At 43.2% G+C, this 20,127-nt stretch overlaps 2 protein-coding genes across 11 annotated transcripts in view; both read left to right on the top strand.

The window, feature by feature from the left end:
- DGKD (diacylglycerol kinase delta) overlaps window positions 1-5,282 on the top strand; it is a 62,897-nt gene extending 57,615 nt beyond the window's left edge. For all 9 annotated transcript variants that reach the window (XM_068692541.1, XM_068692539.1, XM_068692540.1 and 6 more), the window contains one exon: window positions 997-5,282. In XM_068692541.1, the coding sequence (XP_068548642.1) occupies window positions 997-1,124 (128 nt within the window). In that variant the 3' untranslated portion in view covers window positions 1,125-5,282. The remainder of the gene's footprint in view (window positions 1-996) is intronic.
- Window positions 5,283-9,230: 3,948 nt separating this feature from the next.
- PROC (protein C, inactivator of coagulation factors Va and VIIIa) lies at window positions 9,231-20,119 on the top strand. 2 transcript variants are annotated; one of them, XM_068692563.1, is made up of 10 exons: window positions 9,231-9,476; window positions 10,040-10,199; window positions 10,567-10,650; window positions 11,021-11,181; window positions 11,917-11,941; window positions 12,482-12,592; window positions 13,291-13,431; window positions 13,806-13,915; window positions 14,874-14,991; window positions 19,447-20,119. In XM_068692563.1, the coding sequence occupies exons 3-10, from the start codon at window positions 10,584-10,586 to the stop codon at window positions 20,016-20,018; spliced, it is 1,305 nt and encodes a 434-aa protein (XP_068548664.1). In that variant the 5' UTR covers window positions 9,231-9,476; window positions 10,040-10,199; window positions 10,567-10,583; the 3' UTR covers window positions 20,019-20,119. The 2 variants fall into 2 exon arrangements, with proteins under 2 accessions (XP_068548664.1, XP_068548665.1); XM_068692564.1 differs by lacking the exons at window positions 9,231-9,476; window positions 10,040-10,199 and adding an exon at window positions 10,280-10,325.
- Window positions 20,120-20,127: the final 8 nt, after the last annotated feature.

Consider the following 20,127-nt stretch of genomic DNA (forward strand, 5'->3'; position numbering starts at 1 on the left):
CATTTCAGGTCACCTGATGTTTACTAGCAGGGAGGTAGAACAGTTAGTTGAGAGACCAGCTGTCTAATTGTTCACAGCTTCCTGGAGAAGTCCACGTGGATTACAGAAAGTGTTCTTGAGAGTCTTTGATTTTGATGATGGAATGGGATTTTCAACTTCTCAGCTGCTGTACCATCTTTGCAGAACATGCTGCGATTTGGAAAATTTGGGTCTTACTTTGTAGTCACTGGACTAAATAGATCATTGCAATTTTTTTATTACAAGAAAAAATGGTCATGGTTTTTGATGACACTGCTAGATTGAGAGAATCTTTGAAATAATAAGCATGTTGTACAACCTTTCTCATCAGGAGATGCTTTCTCTGCAAAAAAAAATTGAAAGCGATGTTTTTTTGCGTGTGCAAAATAATTTTGTCATCATTATAGTGACTTGCATATAGCAGGCAAATATTTTGTCATAAAGTAGCGCATAGCATTCATTGAGTGGCCCTTGGATCTTCCTTTGTGATTTTAACCATCTTTCTGTTCTGAGTCTTGCTCTAATTTATGTAGCTGATTGCTCAGCATGCCATCCAGCTACAGTGTGTTTTGTTGCATGGCACTCAAGTGTTCACACGTGTGTTTTGATGTGACCAGTGATCGGTTGGTTCCTCCTGCATGCGTCTGGCTACAAGCTTAGGTCCTTGAGATCTGTGTGCACTTTCTTTTCTCCTGCTTTGGCATTGACAGTCAAAGCAATTTGCATTTCTGGCTAATGGTCTGCAGTTGTTTCTTTCCATTGCTCTGTTCCTGCTCTGTGACTGTTCCTTACCCTGTCATGCTCTGGTTGCTTTTTGACATGTGGTTTGGGGTTCCATATATAACCATCAAGTTTGTAATCTTTTTGGTTGGCTTTCTCCTCTCTGTAACTGGCTGACTAGTTTGTAACCACTGCTTGGTGACCTGGTGTTTTTCCCCCACTTTCTCTTAAGGTAAGGTTTTCTCTTTATTTTTCCAGGACCTGGGTGTGACCAAAGTGGGCCACATGAAGAGAATATTACACGGGATCAAGGAGCTGAGCCGGAATACTCCTGTCAGCGAGGTTTAGCCTCTGTTTTCACAGCCTGTGTCTACCATTCCCACTAACTGCACAGCAGTCACCTCACGGAGCAGATGTGCTCACAACTGTCTCTGCTGAACAGCCAAACTGCAGCTGTTCAGAGCTCATATCAACCAAGCATGGTGCTACCTTTTTTCCTGTGGGGTACGGCTGCATACAGTCAAGAGGCACCTTACCTGCACTGAGGCAGAGCCTCCCAGAAGAGAACTCACTTGCTGTTTGAAGAACCATGTCCTCCAACGTGGGAAGTTCTGGTTCCAGTGATAGTGCAGGACTCCTGAAAATTGCAACACAGCTACCTTTACTGGATAACTTCATCACAGTACAATTATTCAGGGCAAAAGATATATTGGCCAGTCTTAGTTCAGGAGCATCTGACAGTCTTTTCAAACTGAACACTTTCCTGCTCATCTGTATGTCATACCTGTATCTTAGAGCATTTCAGTGGGACGGAGCTTGTCCTTGTGTCTTACTAACCCATTTTTAACAAGCCTGTAGTTTGCATGTGATTTGCATCAGAAATTCAAAGCCAGTATAGCCCTCCCCTTTGCCAATGAACTCCCAGTGATTCTCACTCACATATGCCTTGCAACAGACAATGCATGTGGTTAAAACAGCATGGTCTTCCCCTGGGCCTGGCTCTCCTCTTTCAGCCAGTCACAGTGGTACAACGTTTAGGTTTTCAGGCATCACAAACTATTTTTTGGAAATTCCTGACGCTAATTAAAGACAAAATTCTCAAGAGCCAAAAAATTACAGGAAATCCACTCTGGCTGCCTTCAGCTTCAGGAGACCAAGTGAAGGGGAGAGGAACACTAACTAGCTTTTTGGGCCATGCAAGAAGTGTAATGTAATGAAGTAAGATATGGAACAAGTCGCTCCACTTTGACGTGGGGAGCAGCATGACTGGCAAGAGCCAGGAGTGGCTTGCTGTCCATTTGTTCCCACTGTTGTGGCCACAGAAAACAAATCTCTTGCTTTTCTTCAACTTGTAGTTGCAGAAAACTATTTGTCACAAAAATTACAGTCTATTCATAGTACTTGCATCTTTTGACCTGTCTTGGTTCTAGCAGCTTTTCCACCTTGATTCTCTCTCTTCCTGCCTTGCTCCTTCACCCCAAGATGGATACTAAAAGATTAGGGTGGCTCAGTCCTCCTGGGTTGTACCTCCATGAGAGCAATCGTCCTGTCAATCAGGGCTCCTGTAAGAGTCCTGAGATAAAGAGAATTGTTAGAGTGGACAAGCATCGTAATGGAAACTGGAGTATGTTGGTAAATAGCCTTTGGTACCACCAACAGTGGAGCATGGAAAAATCAGTGCCTCTGAATCAGAGTTCCTAGACGGCCTTCAAATTTCCACTGTATTGCCTGACCCCAGTCAGGTGACTGTTAAAGCCCGAAGACCAGCATGCATAACTATATTGCCATGTTTATCACTGCAGAAGGAATTTAGGAACATTCAGTGCTGTAAAGCTGGAGAGACAGCAGGAATTTTTAATTACTTTGTAATTTTGTATGTTTGTTGGTTTTTTTTATTATTACAGTGGCAGTTGTCTGCCTATGGCTGCAGACAGAGAAATGGTTATATACACAGTGGCATGAAAGATAATTTCCTGAGGACATCTTTTTCTTAGTTGTTTCTAAGGATTTTATCAACCTGACCTCAACTCTGTAGTCACAACAACAATCAACCAAGTTATTTTATGTAAAGTCTTGTCTGTTTCAAAAGGTTGTGGGCTGATACCATGCTGGGCAAACTCCACTTCATTCTTTAAGGTTTCACCAAGGATTATTCTGACTCTCCCTATCTGTTTTTAACTCATTCAGCCACACGTCTCCTCTCAGCCTAGTGAGTTGACAGGGTTTGCTCATGAGAAGTTAGAAGACTAAACATGCTTCATCAAACTAGCAAAATTCCTGGTATAAATACTGTGGACTGAGCAAGAAATATGTTCAGTTTTGCTCTGAATTTTTCTTCTATCTATACATCACCAATTACTTCCCTGGCCATATCTTTTCTTTATCAAAAACCCTGTTAATATATTGAATTCCTGAGGCATCAGATGAGTAAGAATAGTTGACATAAAGCGGTTGGGACACTGAGCAGCATCTGCGTGAGAATGAGGAGAAACCTCCACTAAGTAGAGCCCCAGGATGCATCCCTCCTCACTGGTGGCAGTGAGGTGCAGCCCACTGCCTGTCCCCGGGAGCACGCCTGGTCAGGATGTTCGTGTGTCTGCCCGGCAGAGCGCAGCAGGGCGCACAAGGCAGGCTGTGGCTCTGGAGAGGGGGTGAGATCTGTGTTTGCTCCTTTACCTGCTGAAGGAGTTGTTGTTGCTGTGAAGTTTCTCCAGGGAACCTCGTGATTTAAGGTGTATAAACAGTATGCACTTGCCTTGTTGGCGTAGATTCTGGGGGATAGATTCTTGCCTCATTAGAAACAGCTCCTCTCTGCTTTTCCTGCTCAGAGTAACGGGAGTCCAAAGAGTTATTAAATTCAGGCTTGTTCCTTCATTTGTGCCATATCTGGAGAGGCCTGAAGGCCATTAGCCATGTGCTATGGGTGGTGATTCCTGCAGAGACCAATCTTCCTTTCTTTTACTTTTATTTTCTGTCCTGTTGATAGGTTCAAATACTTTTCGTGTAGGTGCACGCTTTATCGAAGCGTTCATAGCCAGTATATTCCTGTCTATTTCTTACTGAAGGCAGGGAAGGAGTTCTACCTTCTTTTAAGAGCTAGAAAATGGGATCCATATTTAACCTGAGTGCCTTTGAATATGTATTAAGGTTTATATCTAACAAAAAGTTGTAGCTCTGTGTCTCTCACTGGGAAAAACGCAGATTGCGGTTGCAGAGATTTTGTGAGTAGATTAGGATGATTTATGTCAAAAATCAGTGAGAGCCATCTGCAAAGCAGGCAGTCAGGCTGAGCTTCTGGCTACGTTATTCTGAGTTCCTCTTCTAGCATCTGATCATTTTTCTGTGGGAGAGAAATTCGGGAAAGACGATTAGACAGTAGACATATCTGTTTTGCCAAAAAAAAACAAAACAAAAAAAAGAGACTCTCCTGCGGTCTCAGGTAAAACACCAGCTTGAGAGAAGCTAGAACTGCACACATCATGTGTATGTTTAGTCTCCTAAAAGCACTCTTCTTGTGGAAGCTTTGTGCCACCCTCTGTTTATCAACCCTCCCTGTCGGCAGTGATTTGGAAGGAGCTGGGGCAGTGTCTGCGGTGAGCCGGGCATATGGTTCCACGTGCTAGGATGAGTTTTCAGTACGTTGTCTCACATTCTGGCGCTGCCCTGGAAATTCACCCTGAATGGCAGGTTCTAGGGAATAGCGTGCCCTGTGTTAGGATGATTTGGGTCAGTGGGATTGCGTGCAGTGGAGACCAGAGGGTGCTTGGGCTCATGAAGGAGCTGTCAGCAATGTCCTGCTCTGCCCGTAGGGAGGGCTGTTAGGCTAATGCAGTCCTTCTGGTTTTGTGGGGGGGATCTTGCAGTGCCCAGAGCGTGTGTCCCCACTGCGGGAGCCTTGCAGCACAGCAGAGCTGTGGCTGGGGGGTGCCAGCCCTGCTGCAAGAGCCTCCAGCTCCTTCAGTGCCCATCCTGGGAACGTTTCTGCACCAAATCGTACGGAAAGCTGTGTTCATTGTTTTAGTGTTATTTAAAAATGTGCATACTATCTATGTGATTTAAAAAGACTGTTTACACAAAATATTTTGTATCTTAAGATGTGTGTACTGTAAAAAAAAAAAAAGAAAAAAAAAAGGATGAAAAATGATGTTTTTCTACAACTGTCAGCAGTGACTGCATGTCTGTATCACCGTCCACCAACTGTTGTTCCTCAGGGGTCTCCGCGCCATTCCTGTGATCCTGTCAGAAGCATAGGGAAGCAAATGAATCCCTGTACAGTCTTGGGAAGAAGGTTTTGTGCCTTAAGAATGGGACCTGCTTCCCTCCTATTTATTGTGTTAATTTATACAGTTATTATCATGGAAATGTCTCTTGTATTTTTTTGTACATAGTTTACTGTTGATTGTTGTAAATAAGTTTTTCTTGTATATAAAGTAAACATGTTTCTGAGCTTCCAGTAAATATTCTGTTACTGATTTCATTGTGTGAGAAGGCTGCAATGCCCACTTGGTGGGAACCAGCTAATAAAAATCTGTGCTGTGATAAAATGGCTTTATCCTGAGTTGCATCAGAAGTTCAGAGCTGTTCCTTAGAGAGAAGTGAAATGGTAAATGCAGTAGTTGTAGATTAATTTTGTGTTGGTGCAATTGATGTGAGGTAGTTGTATGTAGTTAATTTTTTATTGGCTCTGTCTGCAGCGAGCAAAAGAAGAGGTGTTTAAGAAATGATGGGTCTGCAGCCGCTCGTCCTGGTTGTAGTTCCACCGTCTGCAAACCTGCAGCTGGATGGGAAGCACTCCCAGAAACTCGGTGTGGCATTTGTTTGTCAGTTAGTCGTTCTGCTTTGGTGCTGGCAGGAGTGAGCAACCGAAATTCTCGTGTGCTCCTGGAGCTCTGGAGTCTGTGTGGGGTGACCACAGCTCCCTGATGGTGGTGCTGCAGTGCCCTGGTGAGAGGGGAGCAGTTGTTGCTCTACTCTGCTTGGGCCTCTGTGCTTTCAATTTATTGCAGGCAATAATGTACACAGTAACTGGAACAAGTGAAAAAATATTTACAAAAATGTGGGAGAAATTAATGTTATCATGAAATGTGGAAATTGACTGCCATAAAATGACACCTGTAAACTTGAAGCTGAAGGATTTGGAAGTGTTTGGCTGAGCAGTCCACGTATCTCGTTGTGATGGGCTTTCTTTTTCCATCTGTACCGATTGATGTGTTTGCAAGATGTTGACAGAAAACATTAGACAGGTTGCTTTTAAACTGAGAGGATGGTCGTAGAGTTTCACAGTGCTGTTGCAAAAGCAAATGGAAAGTAACAAGGTTGTGAATATTTTCTCTGTGTAAAAGACCTTGTACTTGACAGTTAAACTGAAGGATATACTGTCTTTTTATGGAGGGAATAGTTTACGTGACACGAGCATAAGAAATCAGTAATGTTATATACTGTAGCAAGATGAAAATGGTAAAAATTCATCATTAAAATGTTAATTCTAGTAATAAAGAGAAAAGAAAAATTACTGCATTTGCTCACACACGTGCTGGACCTGAGTGTCAGGCTCTGCATTAAGCACCACCGAAAACATGCAAAGGAAGAAGCAGCAGAGGGAGAAGGTAAGTTTACTCCTCTGATGCAGGTAAATAATTGTGGTCTTTTTTTACTTAGGTGGCAGAAAGCAGTAGGAAGAAACTCTTTGCCCCACTCAGTGTGTCATTACTGGGTTATCAGGGCTGCTGCTCAGGGCTGCGGTCCTCTTGGTTTGATTGATAGCAATCTAATGGAACTTGGGACGGTGGAATGGGTCGGGAGGGGTGTGTGCTATAAAGATCTTGAAGCACCAATGAGGATTTATTTTTTTTAAAAAAGTGTTTTCTGGCTTTTCCCCATCTTGTCATGTGTGTTGTTGCGTTGCAGTTCTTATGTGTTTTGTTTTGTTTTTAAATACAGTATAAAGCATCAGGAGAGTTGAGCCGTCCAGGAGATCTGCTCCCACTGAATGGGCAACACTGGAAGCAAACAGGTTTAGAGCAAGTCCTGTCATTCCTTACTTGTAAAGTAGCTTAAGCATTATAAGGTAAATTCTTTGTTTGGCTGCCCTGTACCTTGTTGGGATTAGTAACCATGCGCCCTTCTGGGCCTTGGGCAAGCTGAGATATTTAATTCTCATGTGGGCAGAATGAAGATAAAATGGTAATTATAGGTTAAAAAAAAAAAATAAAAACATGGTAGTTTTCTAGCAACTTCTCTCTGAAGAGTTCCAACATTTTTCTGTCTTATCAGGTGACCTTTAGTAAAGTTGTAAAACCTTAAGACCATAAGACCTTTAGTAGGTAGTAAGTCGTGTCTTCATAAGACAGGAAAAAGTTGAAGAATTTGCTTATGACCTCAAAGACATGGTGTTTTATAGACTTCAGAGTCAGTTGTAGCATACAGCTTTTCCTCATGGGTGTGGGGAAGGGGGAAGATTTAGGCTTCTTGTCCTCAGAAGCAGGTTGGCAACCAGGCTGTCTGAGGAGGAGCAAGAGCAAGTGTCTCCCTTGCATTAAAAGCCACACACAGCTGCAGCCCCCAGTGGGAATGCAGTTGAGCAGATAGCATCTGGGGCATCACGGGCTAGGAGGGCCTGTCAAGGGAGACCTTTCCCTCTGCACAAGGTGTAAAATTCCTCTTGCTCCTAAGCTGCAAACTGGATTTACAGCAGTACTTCTCACCTGCTTGCTGAGGATATGCTCTGAGCCACCTCCCTGCCACACAGGCTGTCCAGAGAAGTGCTTCTGCATTCCTGGCAGCATGAGCCTGTGCTCATGTGTGAGCTGTGCAAAGCTGTGGCTTCCAAGGGCCATTTCTCTTAGGAAGAGTAGCCACAGGGGTCTGAAGCTTTAACTTGTCTTCCAAGAGGCGTAAGAGTGGTCTCGTTAATCTAGCGCTGAGCATACTACCCAATCTTTCCCCTTCTAGTGTCTGCAACTCAGTGTCTAGTTTTACACAAGTTGATGGGGAAAGGTGGCTCAGAGAACACGATTTCTGCAATTTTTGCAAGAAATCAGTACCCAAGATGTGAAGGAGACCTTGGTAGTGCTCTTGGCAGGGAGAGGCTCCAGTGCGCTTTTAGGCAATATGCTTATTGATTGTATTGCTCAGTGAATTATTCAGACTTGGGCTTGATACATGTTAAAAGCTGTTATGGCAAAGCAGAAAGAACTGTTGGATGCAGCATAGAACTGGGTTGCTGACAAGCTGTGATCTTGAGGTCTTGTAGCTTTGCCACACTCCACTGTTGAGTAGTGCTGTATGGAAGGTGGATGCTGATACTAAACTGTGTTGCCTAAAAGACACAGGAATTTGGATTAACTGAGAAGGAAGGAAGGTTTTGAGTATTAACATTTTAATCTAATTTACATATATATATTCTATTTTGTTAACTTATGGAAAATTACATTTTAAATTACAATTTTAATTAGAAAAAACTAGATTGAGCACTTCTGCTGAAGAAGCTAAAGGCTGAGAACACATTTGAGAGTCTTCCAGAAAATTTCCTCTAGAAGAAGAAGAAAACAAAGCTTTTGGCTGCTTTATACAGAGGATATCTTTAAACAATGAAGTCTGAACCATCCATGATACTTCTTCACTTTGGGGAAGTGATTTCCTTTGATTATTCCTGTCTGTTCCTAATACTGTGTGAATCAGGACTTTCCACTGTGTTAATTAGAATGATGTGGAGCCTCCTCTGTTTTACCAGTCCCGTGAAGTTTCTCTGTTTGTTCCTCTTCACCATCCTGTAGTGCTCCTCAGAAAAATTGCTCTTTTAATGAAAGTTGTTTAGAAAGTAGCGAACTCAGCACTGTAACTGTTTAGATTGAAACAGTTCCCTGGCATGCAAAAGTGGGCAAATCTTGATGTATTCTGGAGCATCTTTTCTTGAATCCCCTGCTCCTGGAGTTAAATGATTATGCAAGAACCCAAGTGTTGGCTTTTATAATACATGTTCTGTGGTAGCAAGAGAAATGGCAAAGGAGGAGTTTAAGAGCCCAAAATGCAAGGGTTGATGAAGAATTAAGTTCATTCTTTCTGAGTATAAGATTAAAAATAAGAAAACAAAAATGTTTTTAAAAGGCTGATGTATTGATTTTAAATGTTTTAGGTTGACAGTTGATGTGCATGTCCTAAATTGCCAACCTATACCAAGTCTTGGAAGCGAAAATGTAGTGAAAAACATGCAATTTATGTGGCAACAAAGCACTATTTCTAGATAGCCAAGTCAGCTACAAATATTTGTATAGTAGGTGGAATATATAATCATACACTTGATTCCTATTAGATTTCCTATTTCGTTTCATGTTGGTCAGGTGTTTCATAAAACTTAATTTCAGAAAAAAATCTGCTATCGTTAATCTCAGTTGATTTTTTTTTTATTGAGTGGTTGAATTGAGCAGCAGAGCTTTACTGTAGACGTCTTTCTCAACTGCAGTTTTGGATACCACTTTTTTTTTTTTTTTAGCATGAGTCCGAAATGGATGAACTTTGAAATGATGAACTTTGTGTATTTAAAAAGAGCTTGTTTTTGATAAAAGTCCACAGCCAAGTTTGTAAGGGAGAACGAAAAAAGTTTTTCAAGCAGTTGGAGCTGTCCTAAACAGTGTCGGTAGATGTGAGCTGAGACGCCAGAGAAGCCTAGCCTGCCTGTTCCCGACACTGGGGTGGCACTTTCTCTGCTGCGGGATCCAGAGGGACACGTGGTTGTGCAGGTAATTTGCATGAGGATGTCCCAGGCTGTATGGCTCACAGAGGTGCTGTTGCAAGAGCTGCCCTCAGAGAAAGGGAGTGCTGGTTTGTACCATCCCTGATTTATGAAAAATTCTGAAAAGAATTGTGCTTTTTTCTCTAAAATGTTTACTGTTCAAAATGCATTAGAAGATTTTGTGCAGATGAAAGCCAATCCAGTATGCCAAAAGATGCGGTGAGCTGGCACAAGCTTCTTGCCCTGCCTTCTCAAAGCAGGCAGCTGTAAGGAGGGTTAGAGGCTTTGACTTCTTGTGGTGGAAACTTTGATGAGAAAGTAATGTGGAAAGACTCAAAAATAGTGATCTCTGTCCACATGGAGTGACTGAGGGCTTTGAGGTGGGGATCTCTCAGAGACTTCAGCACTGGTGTGGTTACACTTTCAAACTGAATATAACCATTACTATTTGCAAGAGAGTCAAAAGAAAAAAAAAATGAAATCAAAACAAAACAAAAAACACCACCACAAAACAGATTTGGAAAAGGCAGAAAGGATGCCTCAGCTATTTCACTTTTCTCCTACATGCAGGTAAATTGTCAAGCTCCCCCTGAGCCGTGTTTGTTTAATGACTAAAAAGAAAGCACTTCATGTCACTCCAAAGAGTAAATATCTGAAGTTATGGATTAACTAAGTTCCAGCAAGCTCATGGCGGAAGAATAGATCACGCTGATTCACACTGAATAAAGCAGTAAGTGCTTCAAAAGTATTGTATCGTTCAGGATTTCACAGTACAGCTTTATTTAAGGAGGCATAAAGCTTGTAAAAAATGTCTGGTGAAAAGGGGAGGATGTTGGGCAGGCAAGAAATGTTCTGGGTAAGCTGCTGATGGGTTAAAGGGAACTAGCAGACCAGTCTGAAGAGCCTCTAACAAGCGGCTGCTTGGGAGCTGAAATCAAAGGGAAAATCATGGCACAACACAGCATTCAGTGAGGGAGCTGCTGTGTGAAAAATAAGTGAAGGAACTGGCTGACCTCTGCGTAGAACAGTCTCCAGCATGGGGGTTTTGCTGCAGCTCAGTAGTGCAGTCCCTTTCATACCTACCTTCTCTTTTTTAGGGGACTTCTGCTGCAGTATGTGGAAGCTCGTCACCATAGGTGTTCTGCTGGCTGCCTGCTCTTCACAAGTGCGTAGTACCTCAAGTAAGTTTTCGTTTTTCAGGTACTCTTCACCCTCTTCCAATTGCTGCAACTGTGTTCCTTGCTCCCTGTCAGCGACAGGGAGTGGCTGGAATTGGTCCCATTAAGGGATTTGGATTCCTGTAACAGAGGTTTACAGACAGTGCAGGGCCGTGGTGGCTGCCTTGACATAGTGCCTGTGAGCCCTGCAAGCTGAGCGTCACAGCAGAGGCTTGGGCTTGCTTCTGCTGCACGGCACTGACAGGCTAGAGCAAGCTCCCTTGCAGTGCTGGAGAGGGGCTGTTTCTGTGAGAATAGCGTTCTTGAAGAAGGACCACTGCCAGTTTTCAGCCAGCTCTCTTCCATGCTTGTGCTTTCACATTTTTGTTTCCAGTATTTTACAGCTACAAAGATGCAAACCAAGTCCTGAAAATCCAGAAGCGGGCAAACTCTTTTCTGGAGGAGGTCAAACCAGGCTCTTTGGAGCGTGAGTGCAAGGAAGAGCAGTGTGACTTAGAGGAAGCCAGTGAGATATTCGAAACCAGGGAAGCAACAGTAAGTTGCTTCTGTAAGGAGGAATGTAAGACTTAACCAATAGATTGTTTTCTTAAAGTATTGCAAACTGGGACATGGGAGATCTTGCTGTCAGCCCTCCTGACTCCTAAGGTAGAGATGTGGTTTTGAATGTAATTGCTTGACAGAGATTGCCAAGTTATAACATTGATTGTTTGCACCACAACACTCAGTTGCTCATGTCTGTCCCACCTGGCCCAGTTTTGAGTTTTAGGTCCCAGCTAGGTAATCCCAATCCCTGTTTGACCCCATTGGCTATTCTTGCTACCAATGAGTTTCTCCTAGTCCTTCCTATCCTAGATACGTAGGATGAACCAGTCTTTGCTGTCCCTCAGACACCAGATTCTTTTTACAGTCTTCACAGTGCCTCTGTTTTGCCTCACTAGGCACAAGCGTGATTTTATTTCAGCAACACAGGTGACTTACCTGGAAGCAAGAGACAAGAAAACAAAGTCTGTAGGGATGTTGAGGGATTGTGGTACTGATGGGTCTGTGAGCAGGGCAGGGGGGATCTGTGCTGAGTAGGGCCATGCAGTGCATGAATGTTGGGGTTGGCCAGTTTTGTTGGAGTGTATGTTGCTATACTGCCAAGAAGAATTTGACCAACACTGTTGACTGGAATGCTGTGCTGTGTTGGCCAAAGCCATCATACACTTCAAATCCCTTGCTTGTGACAAATATGCTTCTAGCTTTAATATAAACTTTGTTTCTCTACAGCTAAATTTCTGGAGCAAATATGTAGGTAAGTAAAAGATTTTCCTAATCATCTCTCTCTGTTTCCTCAAGGGTTAGCTGGTACTCCTCCTTCCTGCTGCCATGTATCATACTGATTTATATTTTCATTCTTTTTTATATGGGGTGTGCAAAGAATGTTTTCCTGTCATATTGTATAAGCAACTTCTTAAAAAATTCAGGTGCATCCGTGTCTATCATCAGTCACCTTCTCATAGCAAGGGCACTGGTCAAAAGTGATCGCTGGTACTCTGACTCTGCCTGACGTGGGTCCAAAGAGGAGCCCCACCATTGCTCTCTACTTCTGCAGTGACTTGCTTCTGCCCTGTCTGCTACAGGTTTTGCTCTTTTTGTTCCCTTCTGCTCGCTCCCTCTAGAGCTGTAATTCAAAACCTAAGCAAATGCCCTTGTCTGGGCTAAGACCACAGAGTTATCACCGTTCAGTGGCAGAAATGGTGTGTGGTACTTGGGAATCCAGGGAGGATCTGCTCATGTTGATGTTTGGTCTGATCTGTGGTCCAAGGGCTGAGTTTTTCTGCGTCTGTTTCAGATGGAGATCAGTGTGAGCCGCAGCCTTGTTCCAATGGGACATGCAAGGACAATATTGGAAAGTTTTCCTGCATCTGTAACAAAGGCTGGGAGGGAAAGTTGTGCAATTATGGTAATGCTGACTTTAATCCATGATAAAATAATATTCTTCATGACAGGGATCTCAGTGTATAGCAATCGACACTTCTGGCATTGCACAGTATGCTTGCTTTCATTATTGATGTGAATTCCGTTACTTCAGGATGTGGTAGAAGGATTATCTGTGCTTATCTAAAGCAAAATGAAGTTTGTGTTGCCATGGGAAGGGTATGGAGGTCTGAGAAATCTGTGTTTTACTATTTCTGATATTTTTGTAAAATGGGATAGAAGTTACTTTCTTCTCTTTTCTTTTTTTTTCTTTATTTTTTTTTATAATACAGAGGAAAAAACAATCCACTGCAATATTTTATTGTCATTACTGTAACGATGTCTTCCCTGGAGAAAAGCTGCATAGTGTATTTAATTAGGAGTACATATACCATGTGTCATCAACGCTTTCCACCATCTGACTTGTACTCAGTGAGAATTTTCTGTTCTCCAGTCTGCCTGCCCAGCCAGTAATCTCTGGGTTCCCAGTTTCCCCAATGTCTTATTCTGGACCAAGATCTATTTGATGTCTGAAGGGCCCTAGTGCCATTAAATCCTGCAGCTGTCATCCCAAATCCACTGTCAGCTGTTGCTCACTTGAATCAAGATGTCATTTTGCCACTTCACCTTCCTGTGACTCTGGCTTTCCAACTTCTCGTGCCTCTTGTTCCTTTTTTTCCCCAGAGGTGAAATACACCAACTGCTCTGTCAATAATGGAGGTTGTGAACATTTCTGCAAGGATGACCCTGCCAACCAGTGCCGCTATTGCAGCTGTGCATCTGGGTACCAGCTGAAAGATGACCATACCATGTGCGAGCCTGTAGGTGAGCGCAGGATGTTCACAGGAGATTTGACAGAGGGTTATTCAAACGTGAAATCAGGGGAGTTTACAGGAGAAGTATTTGCACTGCACTTTGTACTGCTTTTCACAACATCCACTCTATGCAGAATTATTCTGTGCCTGTTTCCCAAATCCATACCCACTTCATGACCACTGACAGTCTAACCTGTGTCTGTGTTTGCATCATGAAGACACACAGAGCAATCTGAAAAGGACCTCCTCTGCAAGCGTTGAGGGAATTCCTTGAAGCCAATGGATTGTATTGCCTAGGTTAAGGAGCTGGAGGGAATGCTTTTAGTTTGGTTTTATGTTGGGTGTGCTGTTCTGTGCTAATTAATTTCTCTGCATCTTCTGTAGTGGAATTCCCCTGTGGAAGAGTGAAAACGGACTACATAGAAGCCGAAGCAGGATTCAATATCCGTCTCATTGAGGGAAAAGCAGGAAGAAGGGGAGACAGCCCTTGGCAGGTAAGGAGAAAAGAATCTTTCACAACAGACAGTTCATGCTGTGTCAGAACGGCTCTGCCTGCCTCCCTGTTCTGGGGAGATTCCTACGTTGCTAGTTGTGGCATCACGTGAAGCTAAGATTCCCTTAGCTCAGCTCTTTCAAAAGCAACCAAAAAGTTGGAGTAACAAGAAGAAATATCTGTTAAGACTCTTGGCCTTGCCATTGTTGTCAAGTTTTCTACCTTGCCGAGAATGTCAGGAGAGAGGATAGTGATGACAAATACCTGCTTTGTCACTCCATGCTGGGGAATGACACTTAATCACTGCAGCTCATGCTGCCTGATGCCCACTCCAGGTATTGTAACAGCATTATTGTAGGAGTGTGAGGTAATCTCTCCTCTTCTGCAGGTATCTGTTTTTATAAGCCTTGCCTGTTGTAAATTCAAGTTAGCAGATTTAATCAGCTAAATAAGCCATAGCTTTACAGAGAAGGTTGGGATGTCACAGAGAAAGAGGAGACCTCACAGAGCATATTATGGAACTAGTGAATGCATACAATCAGAGCCTGTCTGTCTCTGACATTAAAGGCCTTTTTACACCATCAAATGAGAATTGCAGCCTGAGATGACACACAGTCTTCTGGTGTTCTTTGCACACAAAAATAATCCCCTCATTTGAGCTCTGTCTTTCAAAGTTTTGGAGTACCAAAGTGCTTTCTTACAATGACCAGCATAGTCATCTGCTGGTTTGGATGAAGCCAGCCTTCAGTTGGGAAGAATATTCAAAAATCTTTGTGGGTGTTCCACTGAGACCTTATTCACAGTGCTTTTGCTCCGCTGTAGAGCTTGGGCTTCAATGAACATGACATGCTCTGGTGCTTGATGCATCTGTACATTTTGCAACCACAAAGAAGAATGTGTACCATATTTTGTGAGCCATGCTTCCTGCAGTGTCAGACCTCTCTGTTTCTTTGTTTCAGATTCTGCTGCAAAATAGCAAAGGGAAGTTTCTGTGTGGGGGTGTTCTCATCCATCCATCTTGGGTCCTAACGGCAGCACACTGCACTGATTCAGAAGAGCGTTTCAAAGTAAGACTTGGTATGGAAAAAAATCCATCCTTTTTTTTCTAAATACAACTCTTTAATTCCCAGCATTTATCGTCTCAGGAGAAAGACCAGCAGGCTTTAAAGATAGAAGTCCTGGATGGCAGAGTGGATTGTTTAGGAAGCATTTAATATGCACCTCAGCATAAAACAAAAAAGATTAGTAAAACCACCTGATGTCATTTGAGCCTGTATCAGCCTTACTGTGGAAGTGGGCTGATGTCTTCTGAGCACTGTTGATTGTCTATAGAGTAGAAATATTGAAAAGTCCATTTGGGGAAATCTCTTCTGCTTGCACTTTTCTGTTGATGAAAGTATTCAAGGTTGTTCCAGTACTGAAAAAAAAAAAAAAAAAAGCCCACCTTTACAAAGCATATATGAAGTCTTGAGCTCCAGAGGAGAATGTCACAGCGCCTCTTCCTGCCTTTTGATACATTTGAACAACACTACTTCAGAGAGTTTTAGCAGAGCAGGAAAGGCACTGCAGCAACACTGCCATTGCTGGCATTGCTGCTGTTAAGCATGAGAAAACCTCTGCTGAATACAGTACTAATTCTCAATTAACAAACAAAAATAATCAGTGTTCCATTCACATTTAAGTAGGAATTCTTTTTTGGATTAGTATTTTCTGTCTACTGTTGATGACATTAGAGACATAAGAGCTCAATTCCTTTCTTTCTCCTTTAATGAAGAGAGCTTGTTCTCAGTAATTGGGAAAGTCTTGGAAATGTGCTGTCTGTATGCATGTTCCATATATACTGTGGATATGCAAACATTCGAGATGTGAGGCATTAAGGGAAGTGTGGGTGGAAGTGTTTATGTCCATCATCCATTGTTCAACGCATAGGATGAAAGTAAAAAAAAAAAAACATGCAATGTACCCTTGTGTCCTTTTAGAGCCAGAATATTCACCTTTTCCAAAAAGGGACATCAAGTAGAAGTGGATGTACTAGCTTGGAAATAGGCACGCAGACTGCACATCCCCAAGCGCTTCCAGTTACTGCTGAGTAGTTTTCTTCCCTGTGAAGTGATCACTTAACAGATGTGTATTCAGTTACAGTGAGGCCCAAGAAGCGGGAACCTGTGCAGGTAACTTGGTAAAGAGTCTTGGAATGTTTTAGGGAAAAGCAATCATCAGATGTGGTGGTGTTCGAATGCTCAGTGGTGCTAGATGTAGCTTTGATGTACCTTGGAGGAGATAGGTTAGTGGGAAAATTTTAACTAGGGGAAATACTGAGGCTGCAATTAAATCACTCCACTCCGCCTCGTACTGCAGGTCCTGGTAGAGATCTGTGCAGTGTGACAAGCTTTCAGCTGGGATAGAGTGCCTAAAGATCTCTCTGCAGGAAAGAAACAAGGGGTGGTATCCATCAAGAGAGTCTTGTGGTAACCGAATAAAAAGATGGAGCGTAAATGATACTCAGTGGGCAAAGACAATTGTCAGCACTTGAGAACCATGGTTTGAGAAGATCAGTTTTTTGGCTGAAATAAAACTCAAGAGTCCTCATCAGAGGAGGATGCATGTTCTAAGCTGTAGAGATATCCACCATTAAGACCATGAGATACATGGAACAGAGTTTTGAATGGACACATTGCCATGTCTGTAAGGGCAGATGTAGTCCTGATGACAGTAGTGAATGTGTCTGTATCAAGACTGCACAGACGATGTTAGACCTACCTCCATCAGTCTGGGATGTCCATCAGTGTAGGCCTCATCCTACTGCACCTTTCCGCTCATGATCTGTAAGAGTGAAACTGGAGGGGAGGCTCTCATGTGGGTTTGCACTCATGAGCTTGGAGAGTAGCCTTGTAGCAGGATTCACGTGGCTTCTTAGTGTCTGAAATGGAGAATCGAAGAATCATAGACTATCCTGAGTTGGAATGGACCCACAAGGATCATCAAGTCCAACTCCTGGCACCACACAGGTCCACCGAAAAATTCAGACCATGTGACTAAGAGCACAGTCCAAACGCTTCTTAAACTTCAACAGGCTTGGTGCCATGACCATGTCCCAGGGGAGCCTGTTCCAGTGTGCAACCACCCTCTCGGTGAAGAACCTCTTCCTGATATCCAGCCTGACCCTCCCCTGTCACAGCTTGACACCATTCCCTCGGGTCCTGCCGCTGGTCACTAGAGAGAACAGCTCAGGGCCTGCCCCTCCGCTCCCCCTCATGAGGAAGCTGTAGGCCACGGTGAGGTCTGCCCTCTGCGTCCTCTTTAGGTCTCAGAGTAAGTGAAGTTTTGGAAGATAAATTTGAGAACATCCCAAGTTTCCTTCTTGTGGCTCTTGTTCCTGCATCTCCAGTTTGCATCCAGAAGTGTGTTCCAAGATGATAGGTGAACATCATCATATCTGCATCAATTCAGAATGCCGTCTCTGCCATCAAAGAACAGGTTCCACATTTGCTCATTTATGTAGAACATCACAGCAATATTTTTCTGCCAGCAGCAAAAAGATTATGCATCTCCTCAGTGTGTGGGGGGGAACTGGGTGCTTTTCACACAGGCTGCAGGTTTGGTATGTCCAGGTGTGGATAGGAAGTCAGAATGGTATTCTTGTGGAGAGGTGAGGCATGCAGGGGGAACTGTTGCTACAGTAGCACCCATCTTAGAGCTGTCCCCTGCTTGTTCACAGGTATCTCAGGATACAGATAGTCATGGCCATGGTTGTATACAGAGCACATGAAGCTCCTACACAACTAAACTGCCTTCTTCAAGAGGAGGTGCTCTGACAGTGATCGAATTATTCCTGAGCCCTGAAGTAGAGATTTGTATCTGTGAAGACAGGAATAAACCCGTGCCTCTTATCCTCAGAAATCTGCCAGTCAGCCCCCTGCCGCAGTGGCTTCAGAGTGGGGGAACGTAGCAAGGAAATGTGCTCCCAGGTGCTGGGACACTGCCACCACAAAGAGATCGCAGTAAAAAATTGATTTGTGAGTGATGGCTTGGTAATAAGAAGTCCTTCAGGCTCTGGTACTGCATGACACAGGTGGTCACTCGAGCAGTTTCAGTAGTGTGAGCTATCTACTGAGGCCATGTATGAGATGGCAATGGCCATTGGCAAAGGAACAAGATGAGAGTCTCAGAAATAACTGGTCTGGATGTCCAAGATCCAAAGCTGGAGTTATGGGGTCTTTTGAGAATCTATTTCTGGAACTGCTGTGGATCATAAAGTCCCTGTGCTTGGAGACACTCTCACTCTTGTACAGAAAACAAACCACTGCAGCAATAACCAATTAACAGGTTCAAGCACAGCAAAAGGCTCCAGAAGACCTTGGTAAAGCAAAGTCAGAGGAACTTTAAGGTTTGTGTCTGGAAGGATTCAAGTAAAATTGAAGGAAGTAAAATGTTAATTGGGGGGGCAACAACTGTGAAGGACAGCATTGTGAAGCACACGTTTGAAAAGGTGGTAATAAAGAGCAACTTCAAACTCACCTGTAGAGGGACTGAGAAGGAAGAAAGTGTACCCCTGTCACACTCCTGCAGCATGGGCAGAGGGGAGGTGCCAGCCTGGGTGTCCTGCCATCTCGTGTGCTCAGATGCGTGCCTTCCTGCAGGTTGAACGTGCAAAGTGGACAGATCTCCAAATAAGTATTTTAATCCAGTAAATACTGAAACATGCATTGGTTGTAAGCTTAAATTAATTGATGGCACAGTTCAGAAATGCAGCAACCACTGTTAATTGCTTTTTGTGGCTGCTACTTCTCATTCTATCAGAGAGATCTTTTCCTGTCTTTTCCAGTGTATCACACACAAATGACTTGCTCTTGCCTTTCTGTCCCTTTTCAACTTAGTTTCCTGCTTACTTTTGCTTGACTGCTTGGCTTATGACCAGTGTCCATGGTCAAGTAGCACAAATAGAAACCTAGAATCAAAAATTCCTTAAAATACAGATGCATGATTATAGAGGAATAGTCTTACCAGTCAGTCACGTTTATCCTTTAAATCTTGAAGGTCAGTCAACCTAAACAATGGTTATACAGCAAAAAAAAAGTAACGTACTGTTATAAATGTCTTGCTTTGCTGTATGCTTGCTTCGATCTCCTTGCTTTTAATGCTGAATCCAAAAAGATTGTTTTCCTTCTCAAGAAGATCTCTTCAGTTGAGCAAGTGTGCTGTAATAAGAACGCAACAGGGCAATACAGAGGCAATTTCAGTCTCTCAACTGATGATCATAGCTCTAGGATACTAATTCATTTAGTACAGTGTGTATTCATGAATTAGGCAAAGCTGGAAGGTCTACAATGTGTTCATCAAGTAAAAAAACGTTAACCTGTAACATAAAATGAACAAGTGTCTATTTTACAAGCAAATTAAAAATGTGAAGTAGAGTCCTAAAGCCCCATTGTAGTATGGGTGCTTTGGTGGCCAAGGTGAAGGAAGGCTCCCTTTGTTTTGACAAATCAGAAGGTTCAGGAGCATCTCTCATCTTCTTGTTTACTCCTCCAGGTAAATACCACCGTCTCCGTACTGAGGTAAATGAGCAAACCGTTTGGGTCAATAAATGTGTGAAGCATGAAAATTACACCAAGGAGACCAGTGATAATGACATAGCCATGCTGCACTTGGTTGAGCCTGTGATGTATAACAAATACGCGCTCCCTATCTGCCTTCCCACACGGGATCTGGCAGAGCACGAGCTGACAAGGAACGGGAGGCAGATGATGGTAACTGGTTGGGGCAGCACAAGTGATATCCAAACGAGGAATTACTCAACCCTCCTCAGCTACATCGAGATCCCAATGGTTCCCAGGAACGAGTGTGCACAAGTGATGAGACACACTATCTCTGACAACATGCTGTGTGCTGGGACTTTAGGAGACAGAAAAGATGCATGCATTGGTGACAGTGGAGGCCCTATGATCACTAAGTATAAGGATACTTGGTTTTTGGTAGGACTGGTGAGCTGGGGTGAAGGCTGTGGAACAAAGGAGAAGTTTGGAGTCTACACCAAAGTAAGTCAGTACCTAGAATGGATTCAGCACCACATAGATGAGATGTCACCTTCTTGGAAGGGTTGATTCTGGTACTGCGAGCCTGGGATATTGTGGCTATGTGACAGTAACAGTATGCAGTGTAATGTACTGTCAGATTTCAGTATTAAATATTGAGTATATGTTAACCTTGTGT

This window comes from Anas acuta, chromosome 9, assembly GCF_963932015.1.
Source record: "Anas acuta chromosome 9, bAnaAcu1.1, whole genome shotgun sequence".
NCBI lineage: Eukaryota > Metazoa > Chordata > Aves > Anseriformes > Anatidae > Anas > Anas acuta.